This window comes from Pipistrellus hanaki, assembly GCF_964339955.1.
Source record: "Pipistrellus hanaki genome assembly, chromosome: 16".
Taxonomy (NCBI): Eukaryota; Metazoa; Chordata; class Mammalia; order Chiroptera; family Vespertilionidae; genus Pipistrellus; species Pipistrellus hanaki.
Window position 1 is genome coordinate 1,639,512 of NC_140518.1, and position 16,427 is coordinate 1,655,938.

Sequence of the window (16,427 nt, forward strand, 5' to 3'; positions counted from 1 at the left end):
GTGTCGCCCACAGCAGCCACTGCACAAGCACACGTTGTCACCTGGCTGCATGGCTCAGAGGTTGAGGTCAGTCTGTGAACCAGGAGGCCATGGTTTGATCCTGTCAGGGCATGTGCCCGGTTCGCAGGCTTGGTCCTCAGTGTGGGGCGTGCAGGGGGCAGCCGATCGGGGATTCTCTCTCATCACTGAGGTTCCTATCTCCTTCCTCTCTGACATCAATGAAAATACATTTAAAAACATGCGCATCCATGGGGCGGCGGCGGTTCACAGGACGACATTCTGGTGTGACCGGTGGCCACGGGCGCTGATGGCTTATGAGGCGAAGGTCTGACCCCGGACTCGGCTGACTCCCTTCCGAGAGGAGCGCAGTCAGCGTGGCGGCGGCGCAGGGTCTGAAGGCGACACAGGGTCCTCCGTGCTGGGCAGCTCAGGCCGAGCCCGGCCCCTGTGAGCGCCTGCAGGGCTCCCGCATAACCTCCTCCCTTGGAGGTGGCACCCTGAGGCCCCGGGCCTGTCCGCGGCTCTGACTCGGAGACCTTGCCCCTGGGGGCCGCTCTGGCCGCAGGAGGGCTGCTCCCCTGTGCCCACCCCGGGCATCCGGGCACCTGTTCGGAGCTGGCGTGGCAATCACACTCGCGGTTCCACGGACGGTCCGGCACCTGCTTCCCTGATGAACGCCCGCCCGTCCGATAGCCAGCGCCCTCTGCGCGGAGTGGGAGAGGCTCCATCCCGCTGTGTGTGTGTGGGGGGGGTCCCCAGCCCCCACAGTTTTGGTGGCTCGTCAGAAACCAAAGAACTTTCCAGGGCTCCTGGCGTGGGTCCTGATGGGGCCCGTGGCCCCGCGGAGAGAGGACGGTGCTCTGTCCTCACACCACGCGTCCACTCCCAGCTCCTCTGCCCCGGGGCAGTTAGCACCGGCCAGTGAGGCTCCGCTCCCCTCCTGCTGGCCGGCCAGGCCTCCTGATACAGGACGGGAGGACAGCGCTGGTCTGTTCCCAGGAGGCCGTCCATTGGGCTCAAATAAATTCCTATAAAAAACTTTTGATAAGTAAATGAGCAGGAGGGCGTTTCCTCTCGGAGTTGTGATGAGTGGTCACAGCCCCCGGGACCCTCCGAGGGGCTCCTGAACAGCAGGAAGACCCCGGGAGCGAGCAGGGGGTGTCAGCAGGTGGGACGGTATTTGGCGACGAGGATCAATGCAGCCATGGAGATAATTCCCAACAGCTGCTGCTCAAACAGGAGGATCTGCAGGAAGGATGCTGCTCAGCAATAGCCATTTTCTCGTTTCTTGTTAAAATGCGTCCTTTGTGTTACAGAACCAGGGCGTGTGCGTGTGCCTGTGCGTGTGTGCGTGTGCACATGCGTGTGTACGTGCCTGTATGTGTGCTGGGCCAGGGAGGAGCCCCGGATGGCCCGGCCCCCGCTGTCTGCCAGAGCCCCCCACCCCCGGGAAATTGTCCTGAAATGGTAGTTAACGGGGCCGTGTCTGCCGGAGACGGGTCGGCAGGGGGGAGGGCTCTCGGGGGGGCAGGGCGTGGAGGGTGAGCTGTGGGGGCCGTGGCCGCAGGAGGGAGGGGCGGGAGGGAGCGGACGCAGGCAGCGCGGCCGACAGAGCTGCGGGCAGGACGCTTCCGGCCATTCCCGAAGCCCGCTGCGGCCGGCAGCGTGGACCGTGGATTCGTGCGGACGGTCCCGTGTGCCCTGCAGCGTGTGGCTCCCTCTGGTGGCCTTCGCTTGGCGGCGGCTCCCACGCGTCTCCCTCCCCTCCAGGCAGCGCCGGAGCCTGGGCTGCGGTGTGAAAGCCAGGGGTGCCCAGGCCCCGACCACGACCGTGGCTTCCCCTCACGTGCCTGATCCTGTGTCGACCTAGGAACCAGGAGGTCAGGTTCGATTCCCGGTCGCGGCACAGGCCTGGGTTGCGGAGTCAATCCTCAGTGTGGGGCGTGCGGGAGGCAGCCAATCTCTCCCTCCTTCTCTGAAGCCAATAAAAGTCTATGTTGTTGTTGTTGTTGTTGTTGTTGTTTTTAATATTTTATTGATTTTTCACAGAGAGGAAGGAAAAGGGATAGTTAGAAACATCGATGAGCGAGAATCATCGATCAGCTGCCTCCTGCACACCCCCCACCGGGGATGTGCCCGCAACCACCGTACATGCCCTTGACTGGGACCCCTCAGTCCGCAGGCTGACGCTCTATCCACTGAGTCACACCGGTTTTGGCAAAAGTCTGTTTTTAATGGCCGAGTCAGATGAGGGCAGGAGCGGGAAAGGCAGGGCCCGGCGGTGTGAGCACCGGGCAGTCCAGGCCGCGGTCCATGTGCCGCCCGCTCAGCGCCTCCAGCTCCGGCCAAGGCTGCCCGTGGGTGGAGGTGGAGACCTCGCACCCGGGCCTTTCCTCGGTGGCAGGAGCAGAGGGCTGGCCTCTGCTCACGCCCGCCACTCAGGTCGCCAGAAGGTTCTAGAAGCCCCAGAGCCGAGGGGACCCGGGGTTCTGTGGCAGTTGGAGCCGTTGAGGGAAGGAAGCCATTTCCTTTGCTGGTCTCCGGAGGAGTGCCCGTCAGTGTGCCCTGCTGGCCCCTGGGCAGCGTTTGCCTCCAGCTGGTGAGGGGCCCTCGGCCGGGGGAGGGGCCCCAGGCCCCAGAGGAAGAAGCCCTGCTCCTGCTCAGGCCGGTCGGGTGGGAGGGAGGTGCTGGGGCCGGTTGGAGGGCTGGGCCGATCGGGGTGGGGTGGGGGGCTGGGGCCGGTTGGGGTGGGAGGGTGGTGCTGGGGCCGGTTGGAGGGCTGGGGCCGGTCGGGGTGGGGTGGGGGGCTGGGCCTGATCAGGGTGGGGTGGGGGGCTAGGGTCGGTCGGGGTGGGGTGGGTGTTGGGGCTGGTCGAGGGGTGTGGGTACTGGGACTAATCGGGTGGGGGTGCTGGGGCCAGTCAGGGTGGGGGTGCTGGGGCCAGTCAGGGTGGGGTGCTGTGGCCAGTCGATGGGGCCAGGGCTGGGCCTGGTCAGGGTGTGGGTGCTGGGGCCAGTCGGGGTGGGGTGCTGGGCCCGGTCGGGGTGTGGGTGCTGGGCCCGGTCGGGGTGTGGGTGCTGGGGCCAGTCGGGGTGTGGGTGCTGGGCCCGGTCGGGGTGGGGTACTGGGGCCAGTCGGGGTGGGGTGCTGGGCCGGGTCGGGGTGTGGGTGCTGGGCCTGGTCGGGGTGTGGGTGCTGGGGCCGATCGGGGGCTGGAGCCCGTCTGTGCTGCGGGCGCCGCAGGAGGCGTGCTCGATGCACATCCGTGCGCCGTCCCTTTGCCAGGGCCCGCGAGGTAGGTCAGCATGACCATCACGCCGGACTCGCGCTTCGAGTACCTGGAGGGCATCGCCGCCCTGCTGCTCCGGTTCAAGCCGGACAGGTGGAGCAAGCTGCTGAGCGCCGAGGAGAACCTGGTGCTGTTCACGGAGTTCTTCGACAAGCCCGACGTCCCGCTGCTGCTGCTGACGCTCAGCCCGACCGGCGCCATCGTGCCCTGCCTGGGCTTCCCCGCCGCCCTCAAGGCCAAGGGCGTCTACTTCATCAAGAAGAAGGCGGAGAACATCAACAAGAACAACATCAAGGAGTCGCTCATCTACGGGGACATCAGCCCGGCGCCGGTGGACCAGCTCATCGCCGTGGTGGAGGAGGTGCGCGGCCGGCGGCGGCGGGTGGGGGGCGGGGCCCTGGTGCTGTCCGCGATGGGCCCGGAGCCCACGTCCCGGCTGGGGAGCTGGCAGGAGGACAGGCCTGCCCCGAGGTGGCCGGGACACCTGCCATCCAGCAGGAACTCCGATGTTACCGCACCTGCCGGCTGAGGCTGGGGGAGGCTTTCCCGTCGGCTTTTAGAGCGAGTGGGAGGGCGGGGGAGAGACAGAGAGAGAGACGTCGACGTGAGAACGACACATGATGGGTTGCCTCCCCCATGCCCAGGCCGGGGCCAGGGATGGAGCCTGCAGCCCAGGTACCTGCCCTTGACCAGAATCAAATCTGGGACCTTCCGTCTGCAGGCCCACGCTCCATCCACTTGGCAGAAAAGATGGCGTCCCCCCTCCCCCCGCCCCCTGCCCCCGCCCCGGCACGGCGGCCTGGTGTCCCGGGCCCGCGCCCTGCTCGCCGAGCCCTCCTCCCGGCGCCGCAGAGCGGCAGCCCAGCCGACGCCGCCCGCTCCTGCAGGTGCTGTACTCGCTGCTGAACCAGAGCGAGAACATGAGCGGCTGGCCCCGCGTGGTCTCGGAGGACCTGGCGAAGCAGGTGCACCGGCTCAAGAACGAGATGTTCGTCATGGGCGGCAAGATCCGCGGCAAGACGCTGCTGCCGGTGCCCGAGCACCTGGGCAGCCTGGATGGCACACTGGAGTCCATGGAGAGGTGGGCCGGCCGAGCGGGGACACGGGGCGGGCGGGGCCCGGCGGGGGCAGGGCCGGACAGGCGGGCCTCGGGCCGCCCCTCACGCCCCTGGGCCGGGCCGCCGTCCTGCTGTCACGCGTCCCCCAGCCGGGAAGGGGACCCGCTTTAGGGTGTGGGTGCCCAGGGCACCGAGGGGCCTGGCAGGGATAGCCCGCAGGGGGGGACGGCACTCCCAGGCCCCCCCTTCCTGACCCCCACGTGCAGCTGCTGGTGTGAGCGCCCGGAGCTGCCGGGCGATGGCTCCTGCCCCCGCTCACACCGAGGGCGGCCGCTCGGGGCTCCCCGCGGGGCAGGGCCTCCACGGGCCACGGAGCCCGATCGGAAAGGCCAGCAGCACCGTCTTGGGCATCGCCTTCCAGAGCTGGCCTTCTGTTTCCGGGGGAGCCGGCCTCTCTGAGCGCACCCCCGTCTGCTCAGGTGTCCCCTGGCCGGGAGGAGACGGGGGCCCTCCGGCCTCCCCAGGCGGCTGTGAGGAGGAGCTGCGGTGGGCGGTGGGACTCGGGCCGGTGGTGGGTGCTGGCCCCTCGGAGGGCGGCCAGGGAAGGGCGGGCGGCCGGAGCCCCGTGGGACAGGCCGGCATCCCCTGCCCACCTCGCAGGCTCTCCTCGCTGGACAGCACCCTGCTGCACTCCATCGAGACCATCGTCATCGACTGGTCCCACCAGATCCGGGACGTGCTGAGCAAAGACTCGGCCCAGGCCCTGCTGGACGGGCTGAACCCGCTGCCCCGGGTCGAGTTCGAGTTCTGGGAGGCCCGGCTCAAGAACCTGCAGTGCATCCACGACCAGGTGACCGGGCGCCGGCTCCCCGGCTGACCCCGCCCCCCCCAGGAGCCCGAGGGGACCCGCTCCCTCCAGTCGGTGCCCCGGCGCCCGGCCGCGGGGTCAGGCTGCGCGCCCAGGGTCTGCGCGTCCTGCCGAAAAGCTGCTTCCTTCTCGCCCGCAGCTCAACAGGCCCAAGGTGAACCGCATCGTGGAGATCCTGGAGAAGGCCCAGAGCTGCTACTGGCCGGCCCTGCAGAACGTGTACCTGAGCGTCACCGACGGTGCGCCCCCCCATGGCCCCGGGAGGCGGCCTCCGGAGGGCCTGGCCTCCTCCCCTCCATGACAGTGCGCCCCCCCCAGGGCCCCGGGGAGGCGGCTGGGCCTCTGGAGGGCCTGGCCTTCCCACCCCCCATGAGTAGCTTCCTGGGCCCCTCTCCTGAGGGAGCTCCTGTGTGTTCTGTAAATATATCTTTACTGGTTTCAGAGAAGGGAGAGGGAGCTAGAGAGAGAAACGGCAGTGAGGAGAGAGAGTCGTGCATCGGCTGCCTCCTGCCCGCCCCTCACTGGGGATGGAGCCTGCAACCCGGGCACGGGCCATGTCCTCCTGGTTCAAGGCCGATGCTCGACCACTGAGCCGCACGGGCCGGGCAGAGCCGCACGGGCCGGGCAGAGCCGCGTTGGGAGGGGCCCGCCGGGTCTGGTCTGACGGCGGCAGCCGGCGTTCCCTCCGTGCGGACGCGCCGTGACCCCGGCCTCGGCTGCTGGCTGTGCGCAGGGCTGAAGGAGGCCAACGACATCGTCCTGCACCTGAAGCCCCTGCAGATCCTGCTGGAGGAGATGGAGCAGGCGGACTTCACGGTGGTGCGTCCGCCCGCCCCGCCCGCGGGAGGAAGGCCCGGCGGGGGCGGGGCTCCGTCCGGGGGCAGGGCCTCTCCCTCCGCGCGGGGTCTCCTCCGGGCGCGCAGCTGAGACCCCGGCCGGCTTGTCCCCGCAGCTCCCGACCTTCATCGCCAAGGTGCTGAGCACCATCTGCCTCGTCTGGGCCACCTCCAAGCACTACAACACGCCCTCTCGCATCATCGTCATCCTGCAGGAGTTCTGCAACCAGATCATGGACATGGTAGCCGCCCGCCGCCGCCCGCCCCCCGCCACGCGCGGGCCACGCCGCCGAGGGTGCTGGGCCCCGGAGCTCTGCTGGGCCAGGGCGGTGCCAGCCCCCCCACCTGCGTCGGAGGGAGGGGAGAAGGAAGGGGGCTGGGCCTGGGCTCTGGGTGCCGGGTCCCGTCCTGAGTGGCTCTGTCTCCCTTCCCTTCTCCTTTGCACCAGCCGCCTGCCCGCCCCCCACCTGTGGGTGTTCAGGTGGCGCCCACAGCCCTGTCTGCAGGCCCCGCAGGGCACCGCGGCCCAGACCCGCCCCCACACCTCCCCTCACCCCGCGGAGGTGGTCTGGCCACCTGTGACCGGGGAGGAGGGCGGGTTAGGGGCGCAGGCGGGCTGTGTCCCGGGAGCGGGTCCCGCGTGGTGGCTGGTTTCCTGCCCGCTGACAGCCCCCCGCAGTGCACCTGGGGGTGCCCCCCGCGGCCGTCAGAGCTGCGCGGTCTGTCTCCGCAGACCCGGACCTTCCTGGGCCCGGACGAGGTGCTGAAGGGGCTGCAGGGCGAGATCGAGGAGGTGCTGAACGGCATCTCGCTGTCGGTGTCGGTGCTCAAGGGGCTGTACCGCACCTACCAGTTCTGCTGCACCAACATGAAGCTCTTCTTCAAGGTGCTCGGACCCGGGCCGGCGGCGGGCAGCGGGCGAGTCCCGGGGGGGGGGGGGGGGCGGGCGAAGGTGGGAGGCAGGCTCAGCCTCTCCCCCCCACCCCCCAGGACAAGGAGCCGGTGCCCTGGGAATTCCCCTCGTCCCTCGTGTTCTCCAGAATGAATTCCTTCTTCCGCCGCGTGCAGACCATTGAGGTACGGGGAGCCGGGCTCAGCTCTGGCCGCACCTGAGGACAGCGGTGTCTCCCTGCCCCCTCCCTCTGCCCCCTCCTCCTCCTCTGCCCCTCCCCCTCCCTCTGCCCCCTCCTCCTCCTCTGCCCCTCCCCCTCCCGTCCGCCCCCTCCCCCCTCCCGTCCGCCCCCTCCCCCTCCCGTTCACCCCCTCCCCCCTCCCATCCGTGTCACGGGGACACCAGCGGTCCGGCCGGCTGCCTCCGGCCCGGAGCGGTTAGCTGGGCAGGAAGTGCCCGCGGTGGCCCCTGCCTGTGAGCGGCTGGTGACGCAGGCGGTCCGGGCGGTGGCCCTGGGGGCAGCCAGCTCGGCCTCCGGCTCTGGGGCGTGGCGAGCAGTGTGCCGCTGAGCGCGGGCACCGAGGGCGCCGGGGCCTCGGCCATGCCCGCGTCAGAGGGCCCAGCCCCCGGGCCCGGGTCCCCGCCCAGCTCCCGGCCGCGCGGCCGTGGTCCCGGGTCCCCGTTCTGGGTTGGGGTGAAGGTTCGGGAGAGGGGCTTTGGAGGGAGGACGGGGGAGGAATGGCCGTGGCAGCCACGCCGGGTCCGGGGGCAGAGTGGGGGGAGAAGAGCCGGCACGGGCGTGGCCCAGCGCCACGCCGGTCCCAGCCCGCGGGCGGCTCTGGCCCCAGGACCTGTACAAGACGGCCATCGAGTTCCTGAAGCTGGAGAAGATCGAGCTGGGCGGCGTGCGCGGCAGCATCCTGGGCAGCCTGGTGGCGCAGATCCACGAGGAGGTGTTCGAGCTGGTGAAGGTCTTCGTGGACTGCAAATACGACCCCCTGGACCCCGGGGACGCGGTGGGTGGGCCAGCGGGGCGGGGCAGAGGCCCGGAGGGGGGGGGCGTGTGGGCTGCAAATACGACCCCTGGACCCCGGGGACGCGGTGGGTCGTCCGGCGGGGCGGGGCAGAGGCCCGGAGCGGGGGCGGGGGGGGGGGGGCGCGTGTGGACGGAGAGCCCGACGCCGAAGGGCCTTCGGGTGGCTCTGCCCTGAGGGGGTCCCAGCAGCAAGCGAGCTCAGCAAAGGGGTCCCCCGAATCGGGCCCGGGGGCCAGCCGGGGGCGTCAGGGTGAGCTCCACCGGCTTCGCGGGCGGGTTGAGGTCGACGTTTGGCCTCGGCCGGTGTGCTCAGTGGTGAGCGTCCGCCCGTGCAGGGCCCGTGCCCAGGTTGTGGGCTCCATCCCCAGGAGGGGGCGTACGATGCTGACCTCTCACCCCCCCCCCTCTCTAAAACCGCTAGAAGCAGTTGTTGTTGTAAGAAGTGATGTTTGAATTCGCTCTTAGGGTTTCGATAACGATTACGCCGATTTTGAGACCAAAATCCAAGACCTGGACAGGAGGCTGGCCACCATCTTCTGCCAGGCCTTCGACGACAGCAACTCCATCGAGTCCTACGCCAAGGTGCGCGCGGGCGGGCGGGCGCCACCCCGGGGCTGCGGCGGCCATGGCGTGGGGCCGCGTCCGTCCTGCCCCTCCCGGTCTCTCCGCTCACTGTCCCCCCTCTGCTTACGGGGGGGGGAGGGGGGGGGGCAAAGGGCGATGCCAGCGGAGCCGCCCACACAGACGGCGGGAGGAGCTGCGGTCTCAGCCCGGTCAGGCCGGGGCCAGCGGGAGTCGGAGGGACTCCGTTGGCACTTTGTTTATTTACGATGTTGGCATCGTTCTCCTCTGAGAACGTATTTAAAATATATATATATATATATATATTATCTCAGAGCAGAAGGCGGGGGGAGAGACAAACATCCAGGATGAGAGAGAATCGTGGATGGGCTGCCTCCTGCACACCCCCCACTGGTGACGGAGCCCACAACCCGGGCCTGTGCCCAGACCGGGAATCGAACCCGGGGCCCTTCCGTCCTCAGACCAACCCTCTATCCACTGAGCCACACCAGCCAGGGCCTCTGCTAGCAGAGAGGATGAGGACTTCAGGGAGCCCTGGTGCATCCGGGGTGCATTTCCCGGGTCTGTGGACCTACTGTGCGCTGTCGGGTTAGAAGCCAGCGGCTCAGGGGATGTGCACTCTCTCCTCGGGAGCCTGGGGCAGGGGCGGAGGGGAGGCACCGGGCGCCGGCCTGACGCCGCCCCCGCAGCTCCTGTACATGTGCGGGAGCCTCCTGGAGCGGCCGCTGATCCTGGCCGAGGTGGTGCCGCGCTACTCCGTCATGCTGGAGCTGTTCGACGCCGAGCTGGACAACACCAAGATCCTGTACGACGCGCAGCTCGCCGCCGCGGCCGCGGGCCACATCCCGCCCATCCACCGCAACATGCCCCCCGTGGCCGGGCAGCTCAAGTGGAGCCTGGAGCTGCAGGAGCGCCTGGAGGTGCCCATGCGGGACCTCAAGCACATCGACCACCCGTGAGTGGCCGGGCCGCGGGGCGGGGTCCACCGGGCCCCCACCCCGGGTCTCCCCCCCCCCCCCCCGCCCCCGGGACCTCCCACCCCGGGTCCCCCCACCCCGGGTCTCCCCCCGCCCCCGGGACCCCACCCCGGGGCCTCCCCCGGGAGCACACTGGCCTCTCCGGGGGCCCCCACCCCGGGGCCTCCCCGGGGAGCACACTGGCCTCTCCGGGGGCCCCAGCAGGCGCGGAGGAAACGGGGTGTGAGGGGGGCGGCCATGGATCAAGTCCCGGCCGGGCGCACAGACTCGGTGTCTCCGGGGAAGAGGCTGCAGGGCCGCCGCAGGGCCCCCGGGGGAGGTGCGCCCCTCCCGGTGCGCCCTCACGGTCTCCCGCCGCAGGGTCATGGCCAGCTCGGAGGCCAAGCTCATCTACCAGAAGTACGACGAGATGATCGAGCTGCTGCGCAGCTACCGCGAGCGCATCTACCAGCAGTGGGTGTCGCGCGTGGACGAGGACTGCAGCTTCAACCTGGGCCAGCCGCTGCTGCAGCGCGACCCCTCGCACCTCATCCGCGTCAACTTCAGCAAAGCGGTGCGCGGGCCTCCGGGGCGGCCTGGGGCGGGGCCTGGGGGCGGGGTCTCTGGGCGGGGCCTCTGGAGTGGGGGGTTTCCGGGGGCGTGGTCTCTGGGAACGGGGCCTCTGGGGGCGGGGCCTGGGAGGCGGGGTCTTGGGGGCGGAGCCTAGGGGCGGGGCTTCTGGGGCAGGGCCTTGGGGCCTCGGGGGCGTGGCCTCTGCCATTGGGGGTGGCCTCTGCAGGGGCGTGGTCTCCGTGCTTGGGTGGGGTCGTCCTGCTGGGCCAAGGCTGTGTCATTGAAGCCTTTGTTGTTTTGTGTGTATTTTTAAATTTAGTAATCTATTTTACTAGCTAATTTACTAGTAAATTTGGGAGAATTTACACCTTTAAAAATATATACATTTTAAAACTTATTTCAGAGAGGAAGGGAAAGGGAGAGATAGAATCACTGATGGCCGCCTCCTACACGCTCAACACTGGGGTTCTAGCCTGCAACCCGGGCCTGTGCCCTGACCGGGAATCGAACCCAGGACTCTTCAGTCTGCAGGCTGATGCTCTATCCACTGAGCCAAACCGGTTAGGGTGCCATTTAGATTTTTTTAAAATCTGTTTTTATTGATTCCAGAGAGGACGGGAGAAGGAGAGAGAGACATCACTGATGAGAAAAAACCATCCTGGATCGGCTGCCTCTGGCACATCCCCTCCTGGGGACTGAGCCCCTCACCCGGCCGGGTCCTGACCGGGAATGGACCGTGTCCTCCTGGTTCACAGGCGACGCTCGCCCACTGCGCCCCGCGGCCGGGCCCTTTGTTTTTGCTTTAAGTTGGCTCAGATCTGTTTCCGACGGGAGACGGAGCAGGAGCACCTGGAGGCGCTTCGGCACGCGCAGGGGCTGAGAGCAGGGCCGCCGGGGGACCCCGCGGGGAAACGCCGATCTGGGAATCTGTGTTAAAAACAAATGAAACCGAAAAACGAGAAACAGAAGTGTTTTCCCCCTGCCCGGCTCCGCACCTCGTGGCCTCAGCTGGTGGCCGTGCTGAGGGAGGTCAAGTACCTGAACTTCCAGCAGCAGAAGGCCATCCCCAGCAGCGCTGAGACCCTGTTCTCCCAGCACGAGACCTTCCGCAAGTTCGTGGGTAACTTGGAGCTCATCGTCGGCTGGTACAACGAGGTGAGCCGGGCCCGGCCCCCGCGGCCGCTCCGGAGCTCCGGGCGCGGTCCGGGGCCCCTCGCCCTGCCCTCTGCCCTGCCCCTCTGCCCTGGCCCCCTGCCCTGCCCCTCTGCCCTGGCCCCCTGCCCTGGCCCCCTGCCCTGCCCCTCTGCCCTGCCCCTCTGCCCTGCCCCTCTGGCCCTCTGCCCCCTGCCCTGGCCCTCTGCCCCCTGCCCTGGCCCTCTGCCCTGGCCCCCTGCCCTGCCCTCTGCCCTGCCCCTCTGCCCTGGCCCTCTGCCCTGGCCCCTCTGCCCTGGCCTCTGCCCTGCCCCTCTGCCCTGCCCTCTGCCCTGCCCCTCTGCCCTGGCCCCCTGCCCTGGCCCCCTGCCCTGCCCCTCTGCCCTGCCCCTCTGCCCTGCCCCTCTGGCCCTCTGCCCCCTGCCCTGGCCCTCTGCCCCCTGCCCTGGCCCTCTGCCCTGGCCCCCTGCCCTGCCCCTCTGCCCTGCCCCTCTGCCCTGGCCCTCTGCCCTGGCCCCTCTGCCCTGGCCTCTGCCCTGCCCCTCTGCCCTGCCCCTCTGCCCCTCTGCCCTGCCCTCTGCCCTGGCCTTCTGCCCTGGTCCGCCTTCTCTCGGCGTGAATGGTCCGGAAACGCTCGACGGCGTTGGCGGGCGGCCGGGCGGGGGCAGTGCCGATGCAGGGGAAGGGCCTCCGTGAGGCGCGCCCCTCGCCGCAGACACACGCCCGTGGGGGGGCACACGGGACGGGGCGGGGGGGGAGGGGAGCTGGGGCTCAGGGTGCCGGTTCTGGGGAACAGTTCAGAGACCTGCTCCCGCCCTCCTTCCTTCCTTGTCCGTGGGGGAGGTTTGCAGGCACTAGATTAGCTTTGAGGGCAGGCACGCCGGCCCGGCCGGACCGGGGCTGCTGTTCACGCCGATGTCCGCCCGGGGACGGAGCAGAGCCCCGTTGCCCTCCCCCTCCCGCCCCTCCCGCCCCGTGCCCCCGCGGACGCGTTCTGCCGGTTCTAAGCCCAGGCACGGGTTTTTGTCGGCCTGCTTCCTTCTCTCCGCCCCGGAGCGCGGGGATGAGTGAGCTGGGTTCACCCATGGATCCCGGGGATCAGACCGTCTGGACGGCGCGGCCGCCTCAGGGCCTGGGCCGCGGGTTTGGTGGGACCCAGGCCCGGCCGCTGTGTTGGCAGATAAAGACGACGGTGATGGACGTGGAGTTCCCCCTCATCAAGGCGGAGCTGGAAGGGATCGACGTCAAGCTGCTGACGGCCGAGACCACGCTCTTCTGGAACGGCGAAGGTACCGGCCCGCCGGGCCGAGGGCGGGGCTGCCTCTGCCTGCTGCGTCGGCTTTTTTTCTTTTTAAATGTGTTTTTATTGATGTCAGAGAGGAAGGGAGAGGGGCTGGAGAGAGACATCAATGATGAGAGGGAATCATTGATCGGCCGCCTCCTGCACGCCCCACACTGGGGATGGACCCTGCAACCGGGCGTGTGCCCTGACCGGGAATGGAACCAGGACTCCTGGCTCATAGGTCCATGCTCCCATTGAGCCTGCCCGGCCAGGGCTGGTACAGGGTCAGCTTCGACTGCCACAGGGTCCTGTGTTTGGCCGAAGGGTGGTGCCCTGCCCACCCAGGCCCTGACCAGCCTGTGGCACCTGCAGAGGCTCCTTGGGGTCCACCAAGGGCCTCCGTTTCCCAGCTGGACTGGCCAGAGGCGGGCACAGCGGAGGCGGGGCCAGTGCCCGTGGCAGCCGGCTCCGGGCAGGCGTCGCAGAAGCAGAAAGAAATGTGCCCACGAGCCCCCCACCCCCTGTGGACCAGGCAGAAGTGCCTTCCCCAGCTCCCTGTGCCCAGGGCCCACGCTGGTGGGCACCCCTCCATCCAGACCTCCAACCTCGCCCCTGCCCTCTCCTGTGCCTCCACCATCTCCGTCCGAACGGGGCCCGCGGGCTCTTCTGGGCCAGGAAGCCAGGATTCCTTTCTCTCCTCTCCCCCAAGCCCATCTTTCCGGCCGCTCACCTTCGCCCTCCGTGGCGGTCAGGGCTGGGCCAGGCAGGGTCCCGGGGGAGTGACCGGCGATGCGCTGGGGACAGGGAGGCCCCGCCCGGCGTGGCCCCTCGGGGACCCGGTGCCCGGAGGAGCGGAGGGACTTTCCGGGCGGCGCTCACACCCGTGCGGAGCCGCCGGCGTGCCCTCTGGCTGACGGCGGGCGCCGCTCACAGGCGTGCTGGAGTACATCCAGGAGATGCGGGAGATCCTGCACAACCTGCAGAGCCGGATGCAGAAGGCCAAGCAGAACATCGAGAACATCGCCCAGGCCATGAGGGTGGGCGGCCGCACGATGGCGCAGAGGCGGGGGGGGGGGGGGGCTCCCACGTGGCGGGGGGGCGCCGTCCATCCCCCGAGGCCCGACTGGCTCTGCGGCCCAGCACCCAGGGCGCCCTCAGGGCCGCGTCCTCCGGGCCTCGGGCCGGGCCCGCTCTGAGGGCTCGCGGACAGGAGCGAGGCCGGGAACGCGCCCCTGACGCCTCCCTCTGGCCCTGGCGCCCGCGCAGGACTGGTCGGCCAACCCCATGTTCGAGAGGAAGGACAACAAGGAGACGGCCCTGCTGGACCTGGACGGGCGGCTCGTCAACCTGAACAAGCGCTACACGGCGGTCAAGGAGGCGGGCGTCAAGATCCAGGCCATGGTGGCGGTGAGGCCCGGGGCGCCCGGCCGGGGTTCCCACAGCAACGGTGCCGTGGCCCGAGCCTGCGCTCTGCGGTCCCAGAGGCTTGAGGAACGGCGGCCTCGGAGGCCAGGGTCTCCGGCTCGGTGTCCCGCGCTGTGCTCTCGGACCCAGACCGGTGCCGTCCCCCCACGGAGCGGGTGTGGACGGGGGACTCGTCTCCCTGGGGGCGTGAGGCTCCCTGGATGCGTGCCCCCGGCCTGGCGGTGCCAGCGTCTCAGTGGGCACCGCAGGGCGGGTGCACCTGCCGGCCCGCACGCTCAGGTCCGGAGCCCGGGGCCCCGCTAGCCGGGCGCCGGGGTCTCTGCCTGGGTCTCCGGCCGAGCTGGGTCCTCTGGGCGCCGCCCGGGGCCGGGGCATCCAGCCTGTGTTTGGGTCGGTTTTGGCGTGGACACTCAGGAAGCGAGAAGCACCCAGTGTGGGGAGCGCGGGTGTGGGCAGGGCGCCCGAGTCCCCGCGGACGGACCCCGGCGGGGAGGGGACCGACGGGCCCGGAGGCGCCGCCAACCTCGGTCTGCGCAGGAAAACGCGGAGCTGTTCCGGGCCGTCACCACCAGCCAGTCCTGGAAGGACTACGTGGTCTACATCGACAACATGGTCCTGGACGCCTTCGACCACTTCATCCGCATGTCGCTCAACTACCTCATCAACAACATGGTGCAGGACGTGAGTCCGCGCGCCCGTGCCTGTGTGTGTGTGTGCGTGTTGTGTGTGTGTGTGTGTGTGTGTGCCGTGTGCGTGCTGCGACCCCCCGGCCCACTTCCTGGTCCTTGTGCCCGTGGTCCCTGAGGGAACCGGAGAGAGGGGCCGTCGTCCTGGCCCTGGAAAACGCCTTTTCCTCTTTTATCATCACTGTGTGAGGGTGTCCCCATTGACAGAGAGTGCGAGGAGGGGAGAGACAGAGGGCGACACCTCCACTGGTTGCCTCCCCCACGTGCCCCCACCGGGGAGGGGGTGGAGCCTGCACCGAGGCACGCGCCCTTGACCGAGGTGAACCGGTCTGACGCTCTCTCCCCTGAGCGCCCGCCGGGGTCATTTCACACATCCGGGGACGAGGCCACAGCTCGCCAGTAGCAGACACAGGCCGCGAGCTGGCGGGGGCGGCCTGCACCTCCAGCCGCCGCCCTGCCCCGCCGGGCTGCTCGCTGGTCCGGGCCCTGGGCCGGCGGGAGGCGTGCTGGGGGGGGGGGGGGGGTGTCCCCCCGCTCCGGGCGGGCCCTGGGCCGGCGGGAGGCGTGCTCCGGTGGGGAGGGGGGGGGGGCTCCCTGCTCCGGGCGGGCCCTGGGCCGGCGGGAGGCGTGCTCCGGGTGGGGAGTGGGGGGGGGGGCTCCCCGCTCCGGGCGGGCCCTGAGGACCGGGCAGGCGCGGACTCCGCACGGCGTTCCAGGAGAACGTGGCGCCGCTGTTCGAGATCCGCATGGAGCTGAGCGACCGGGGCATGGTGTTCTCGCCGTCGCTGGAGGTGGGCGACGACACGGGCTTCCTGGCGCTCATCGAGAGCCTCATCAACGACATCTACAACGTGGCCAAGCTCATCCCCCGCCTGGCCCGGGGCCGGCTCAACTACAAGGTCAGCCGGGCCTCCCGCCCCCACCCAGGCCCTCCACGCTCCGCGGTGCCGGTCCGTCACACACACTTCCCCTCCCCCCGCAAACCTGGTCCTGCCCCGGCCATCGGGGCCCTGGCCCCTCCCCGGGGCCTCTCTCCTCCTGTGACGTAATCCGTGATTCCCTCCGCACCCGGCACGCACGCACCAGTCTCTGCCCCGCTCCCCGCTCCCTGCCCCCGCCCCCCCCCGCCCCCCCCCGCTCCCCGCTCCCCGCCCCCCACCCCCCGCCCGCGGACGCTAAGCGCTACCCACCCCGTGCAGGGGAAGGACAGCTGGGCGGGGTTCCGGGCGCCCCGCAGGCACTGAGACGGGCTCCCCTGGGGGCGTGTCTGTGTCGGCGCGCTGTCTGGGTGACAGTGACACAAACATTTGGAAAAGGCCTAAATGCGCCCAGCCAGTGTGGCTCCGTGGCTGAGCCTCGACCTCTGAACCAGGAGGTCACGGTTCCATTCCCGGTCAGGGCACAGGCCAGGGTTGTGGGCTCCGTCCCAGTGGGGGGCGTGCAGGAGGCAGCTGCTCCATGATTCTCCCTCATCATGGATGCTTCTCTCTCCCTCTTCCTTCCTCTCCGAAACCAATAAAAATATATATTTTTAAAAACCATTGGGGGAAATAAAAAAGAGACCTAAGTGCCCAGCTGACAGGTGCCGGCCGCAGACTCCACCCATCCTCACCACGGCGGCTGAGCGTCCGCCGGCGGGGGGGGCGTGTAGACCTCAACTGTGTCCCTTTCTGCAAAGGAAACGCGGTGTTGCCGTGAGGCCAGAGCGGAGTGCGGCCGGGGGCCGGGGTGGCAGGCGGCCGGGGGCCGGGGGCGGGCGGCAGGCGGTGGGCAGCTGGGGCCGGGGGCCGG

At 69.5% G+C, this 16,427-nt stretch overlaps 1 protein-coding gene across 1 annotated transcript in view; it reads left to right on the forward strand.

Moving 5' to 3' along the window:
- Window positions 1-3,306: 3,306 nt before the first annotated feature.
- DNAH17 (dynein axonemal heavy chain 17) overlaps window positions 3,307-16,427 on the forward strand; it is a gene marked incomplete at both ends in the record, with an annotated part of 57,829 nt that continues 44,708 nt past the window's right edge. Inside the window, 18 exon segments of the mRNA XM_084862308.1 lie at window positions 3,307-3,672; window positions 4,178-4,371; window positions 5,009-5,198; window positions 5,356-5,455; window positions 5,950-6,035; window positions 6,169-6,294; window positions 6,786-6,938; window positions 7,043-7,129; window positions 7,793-7,960; window positions 8,446-8,562; window positions 9,252-9,517; window positions 9,900-10,092; window positions 11,100-11,246; window positions 12,424-12,532; window positions 13,459-13,562; window positions 13,792-13,932; window positions 14,488-14,631; window positions 15,353-15,535. Coding sequence (XP_084718434.1) covers window positions 3,307-3,672; window positions 4,178-4,371; window positions 5,009-5,198; window positions 5,356-5,455; window positions 5,950-6,035; window positions 6,169-6,294; window positions 6,786-6,938; window positions 7,043-7,129; window positions 7,793-7,960; window positions 8,446-8,562; window positions 9,252-9,517; window positions 9,900-10,092; window positions 11,100-11,246; window positions 12,424-12,532; window positions 13,459-13,562; window positions 13,792-13,932; window positions 14,488-14,631; window positions 15,353-15,535 — 2,874 coding nt within the window.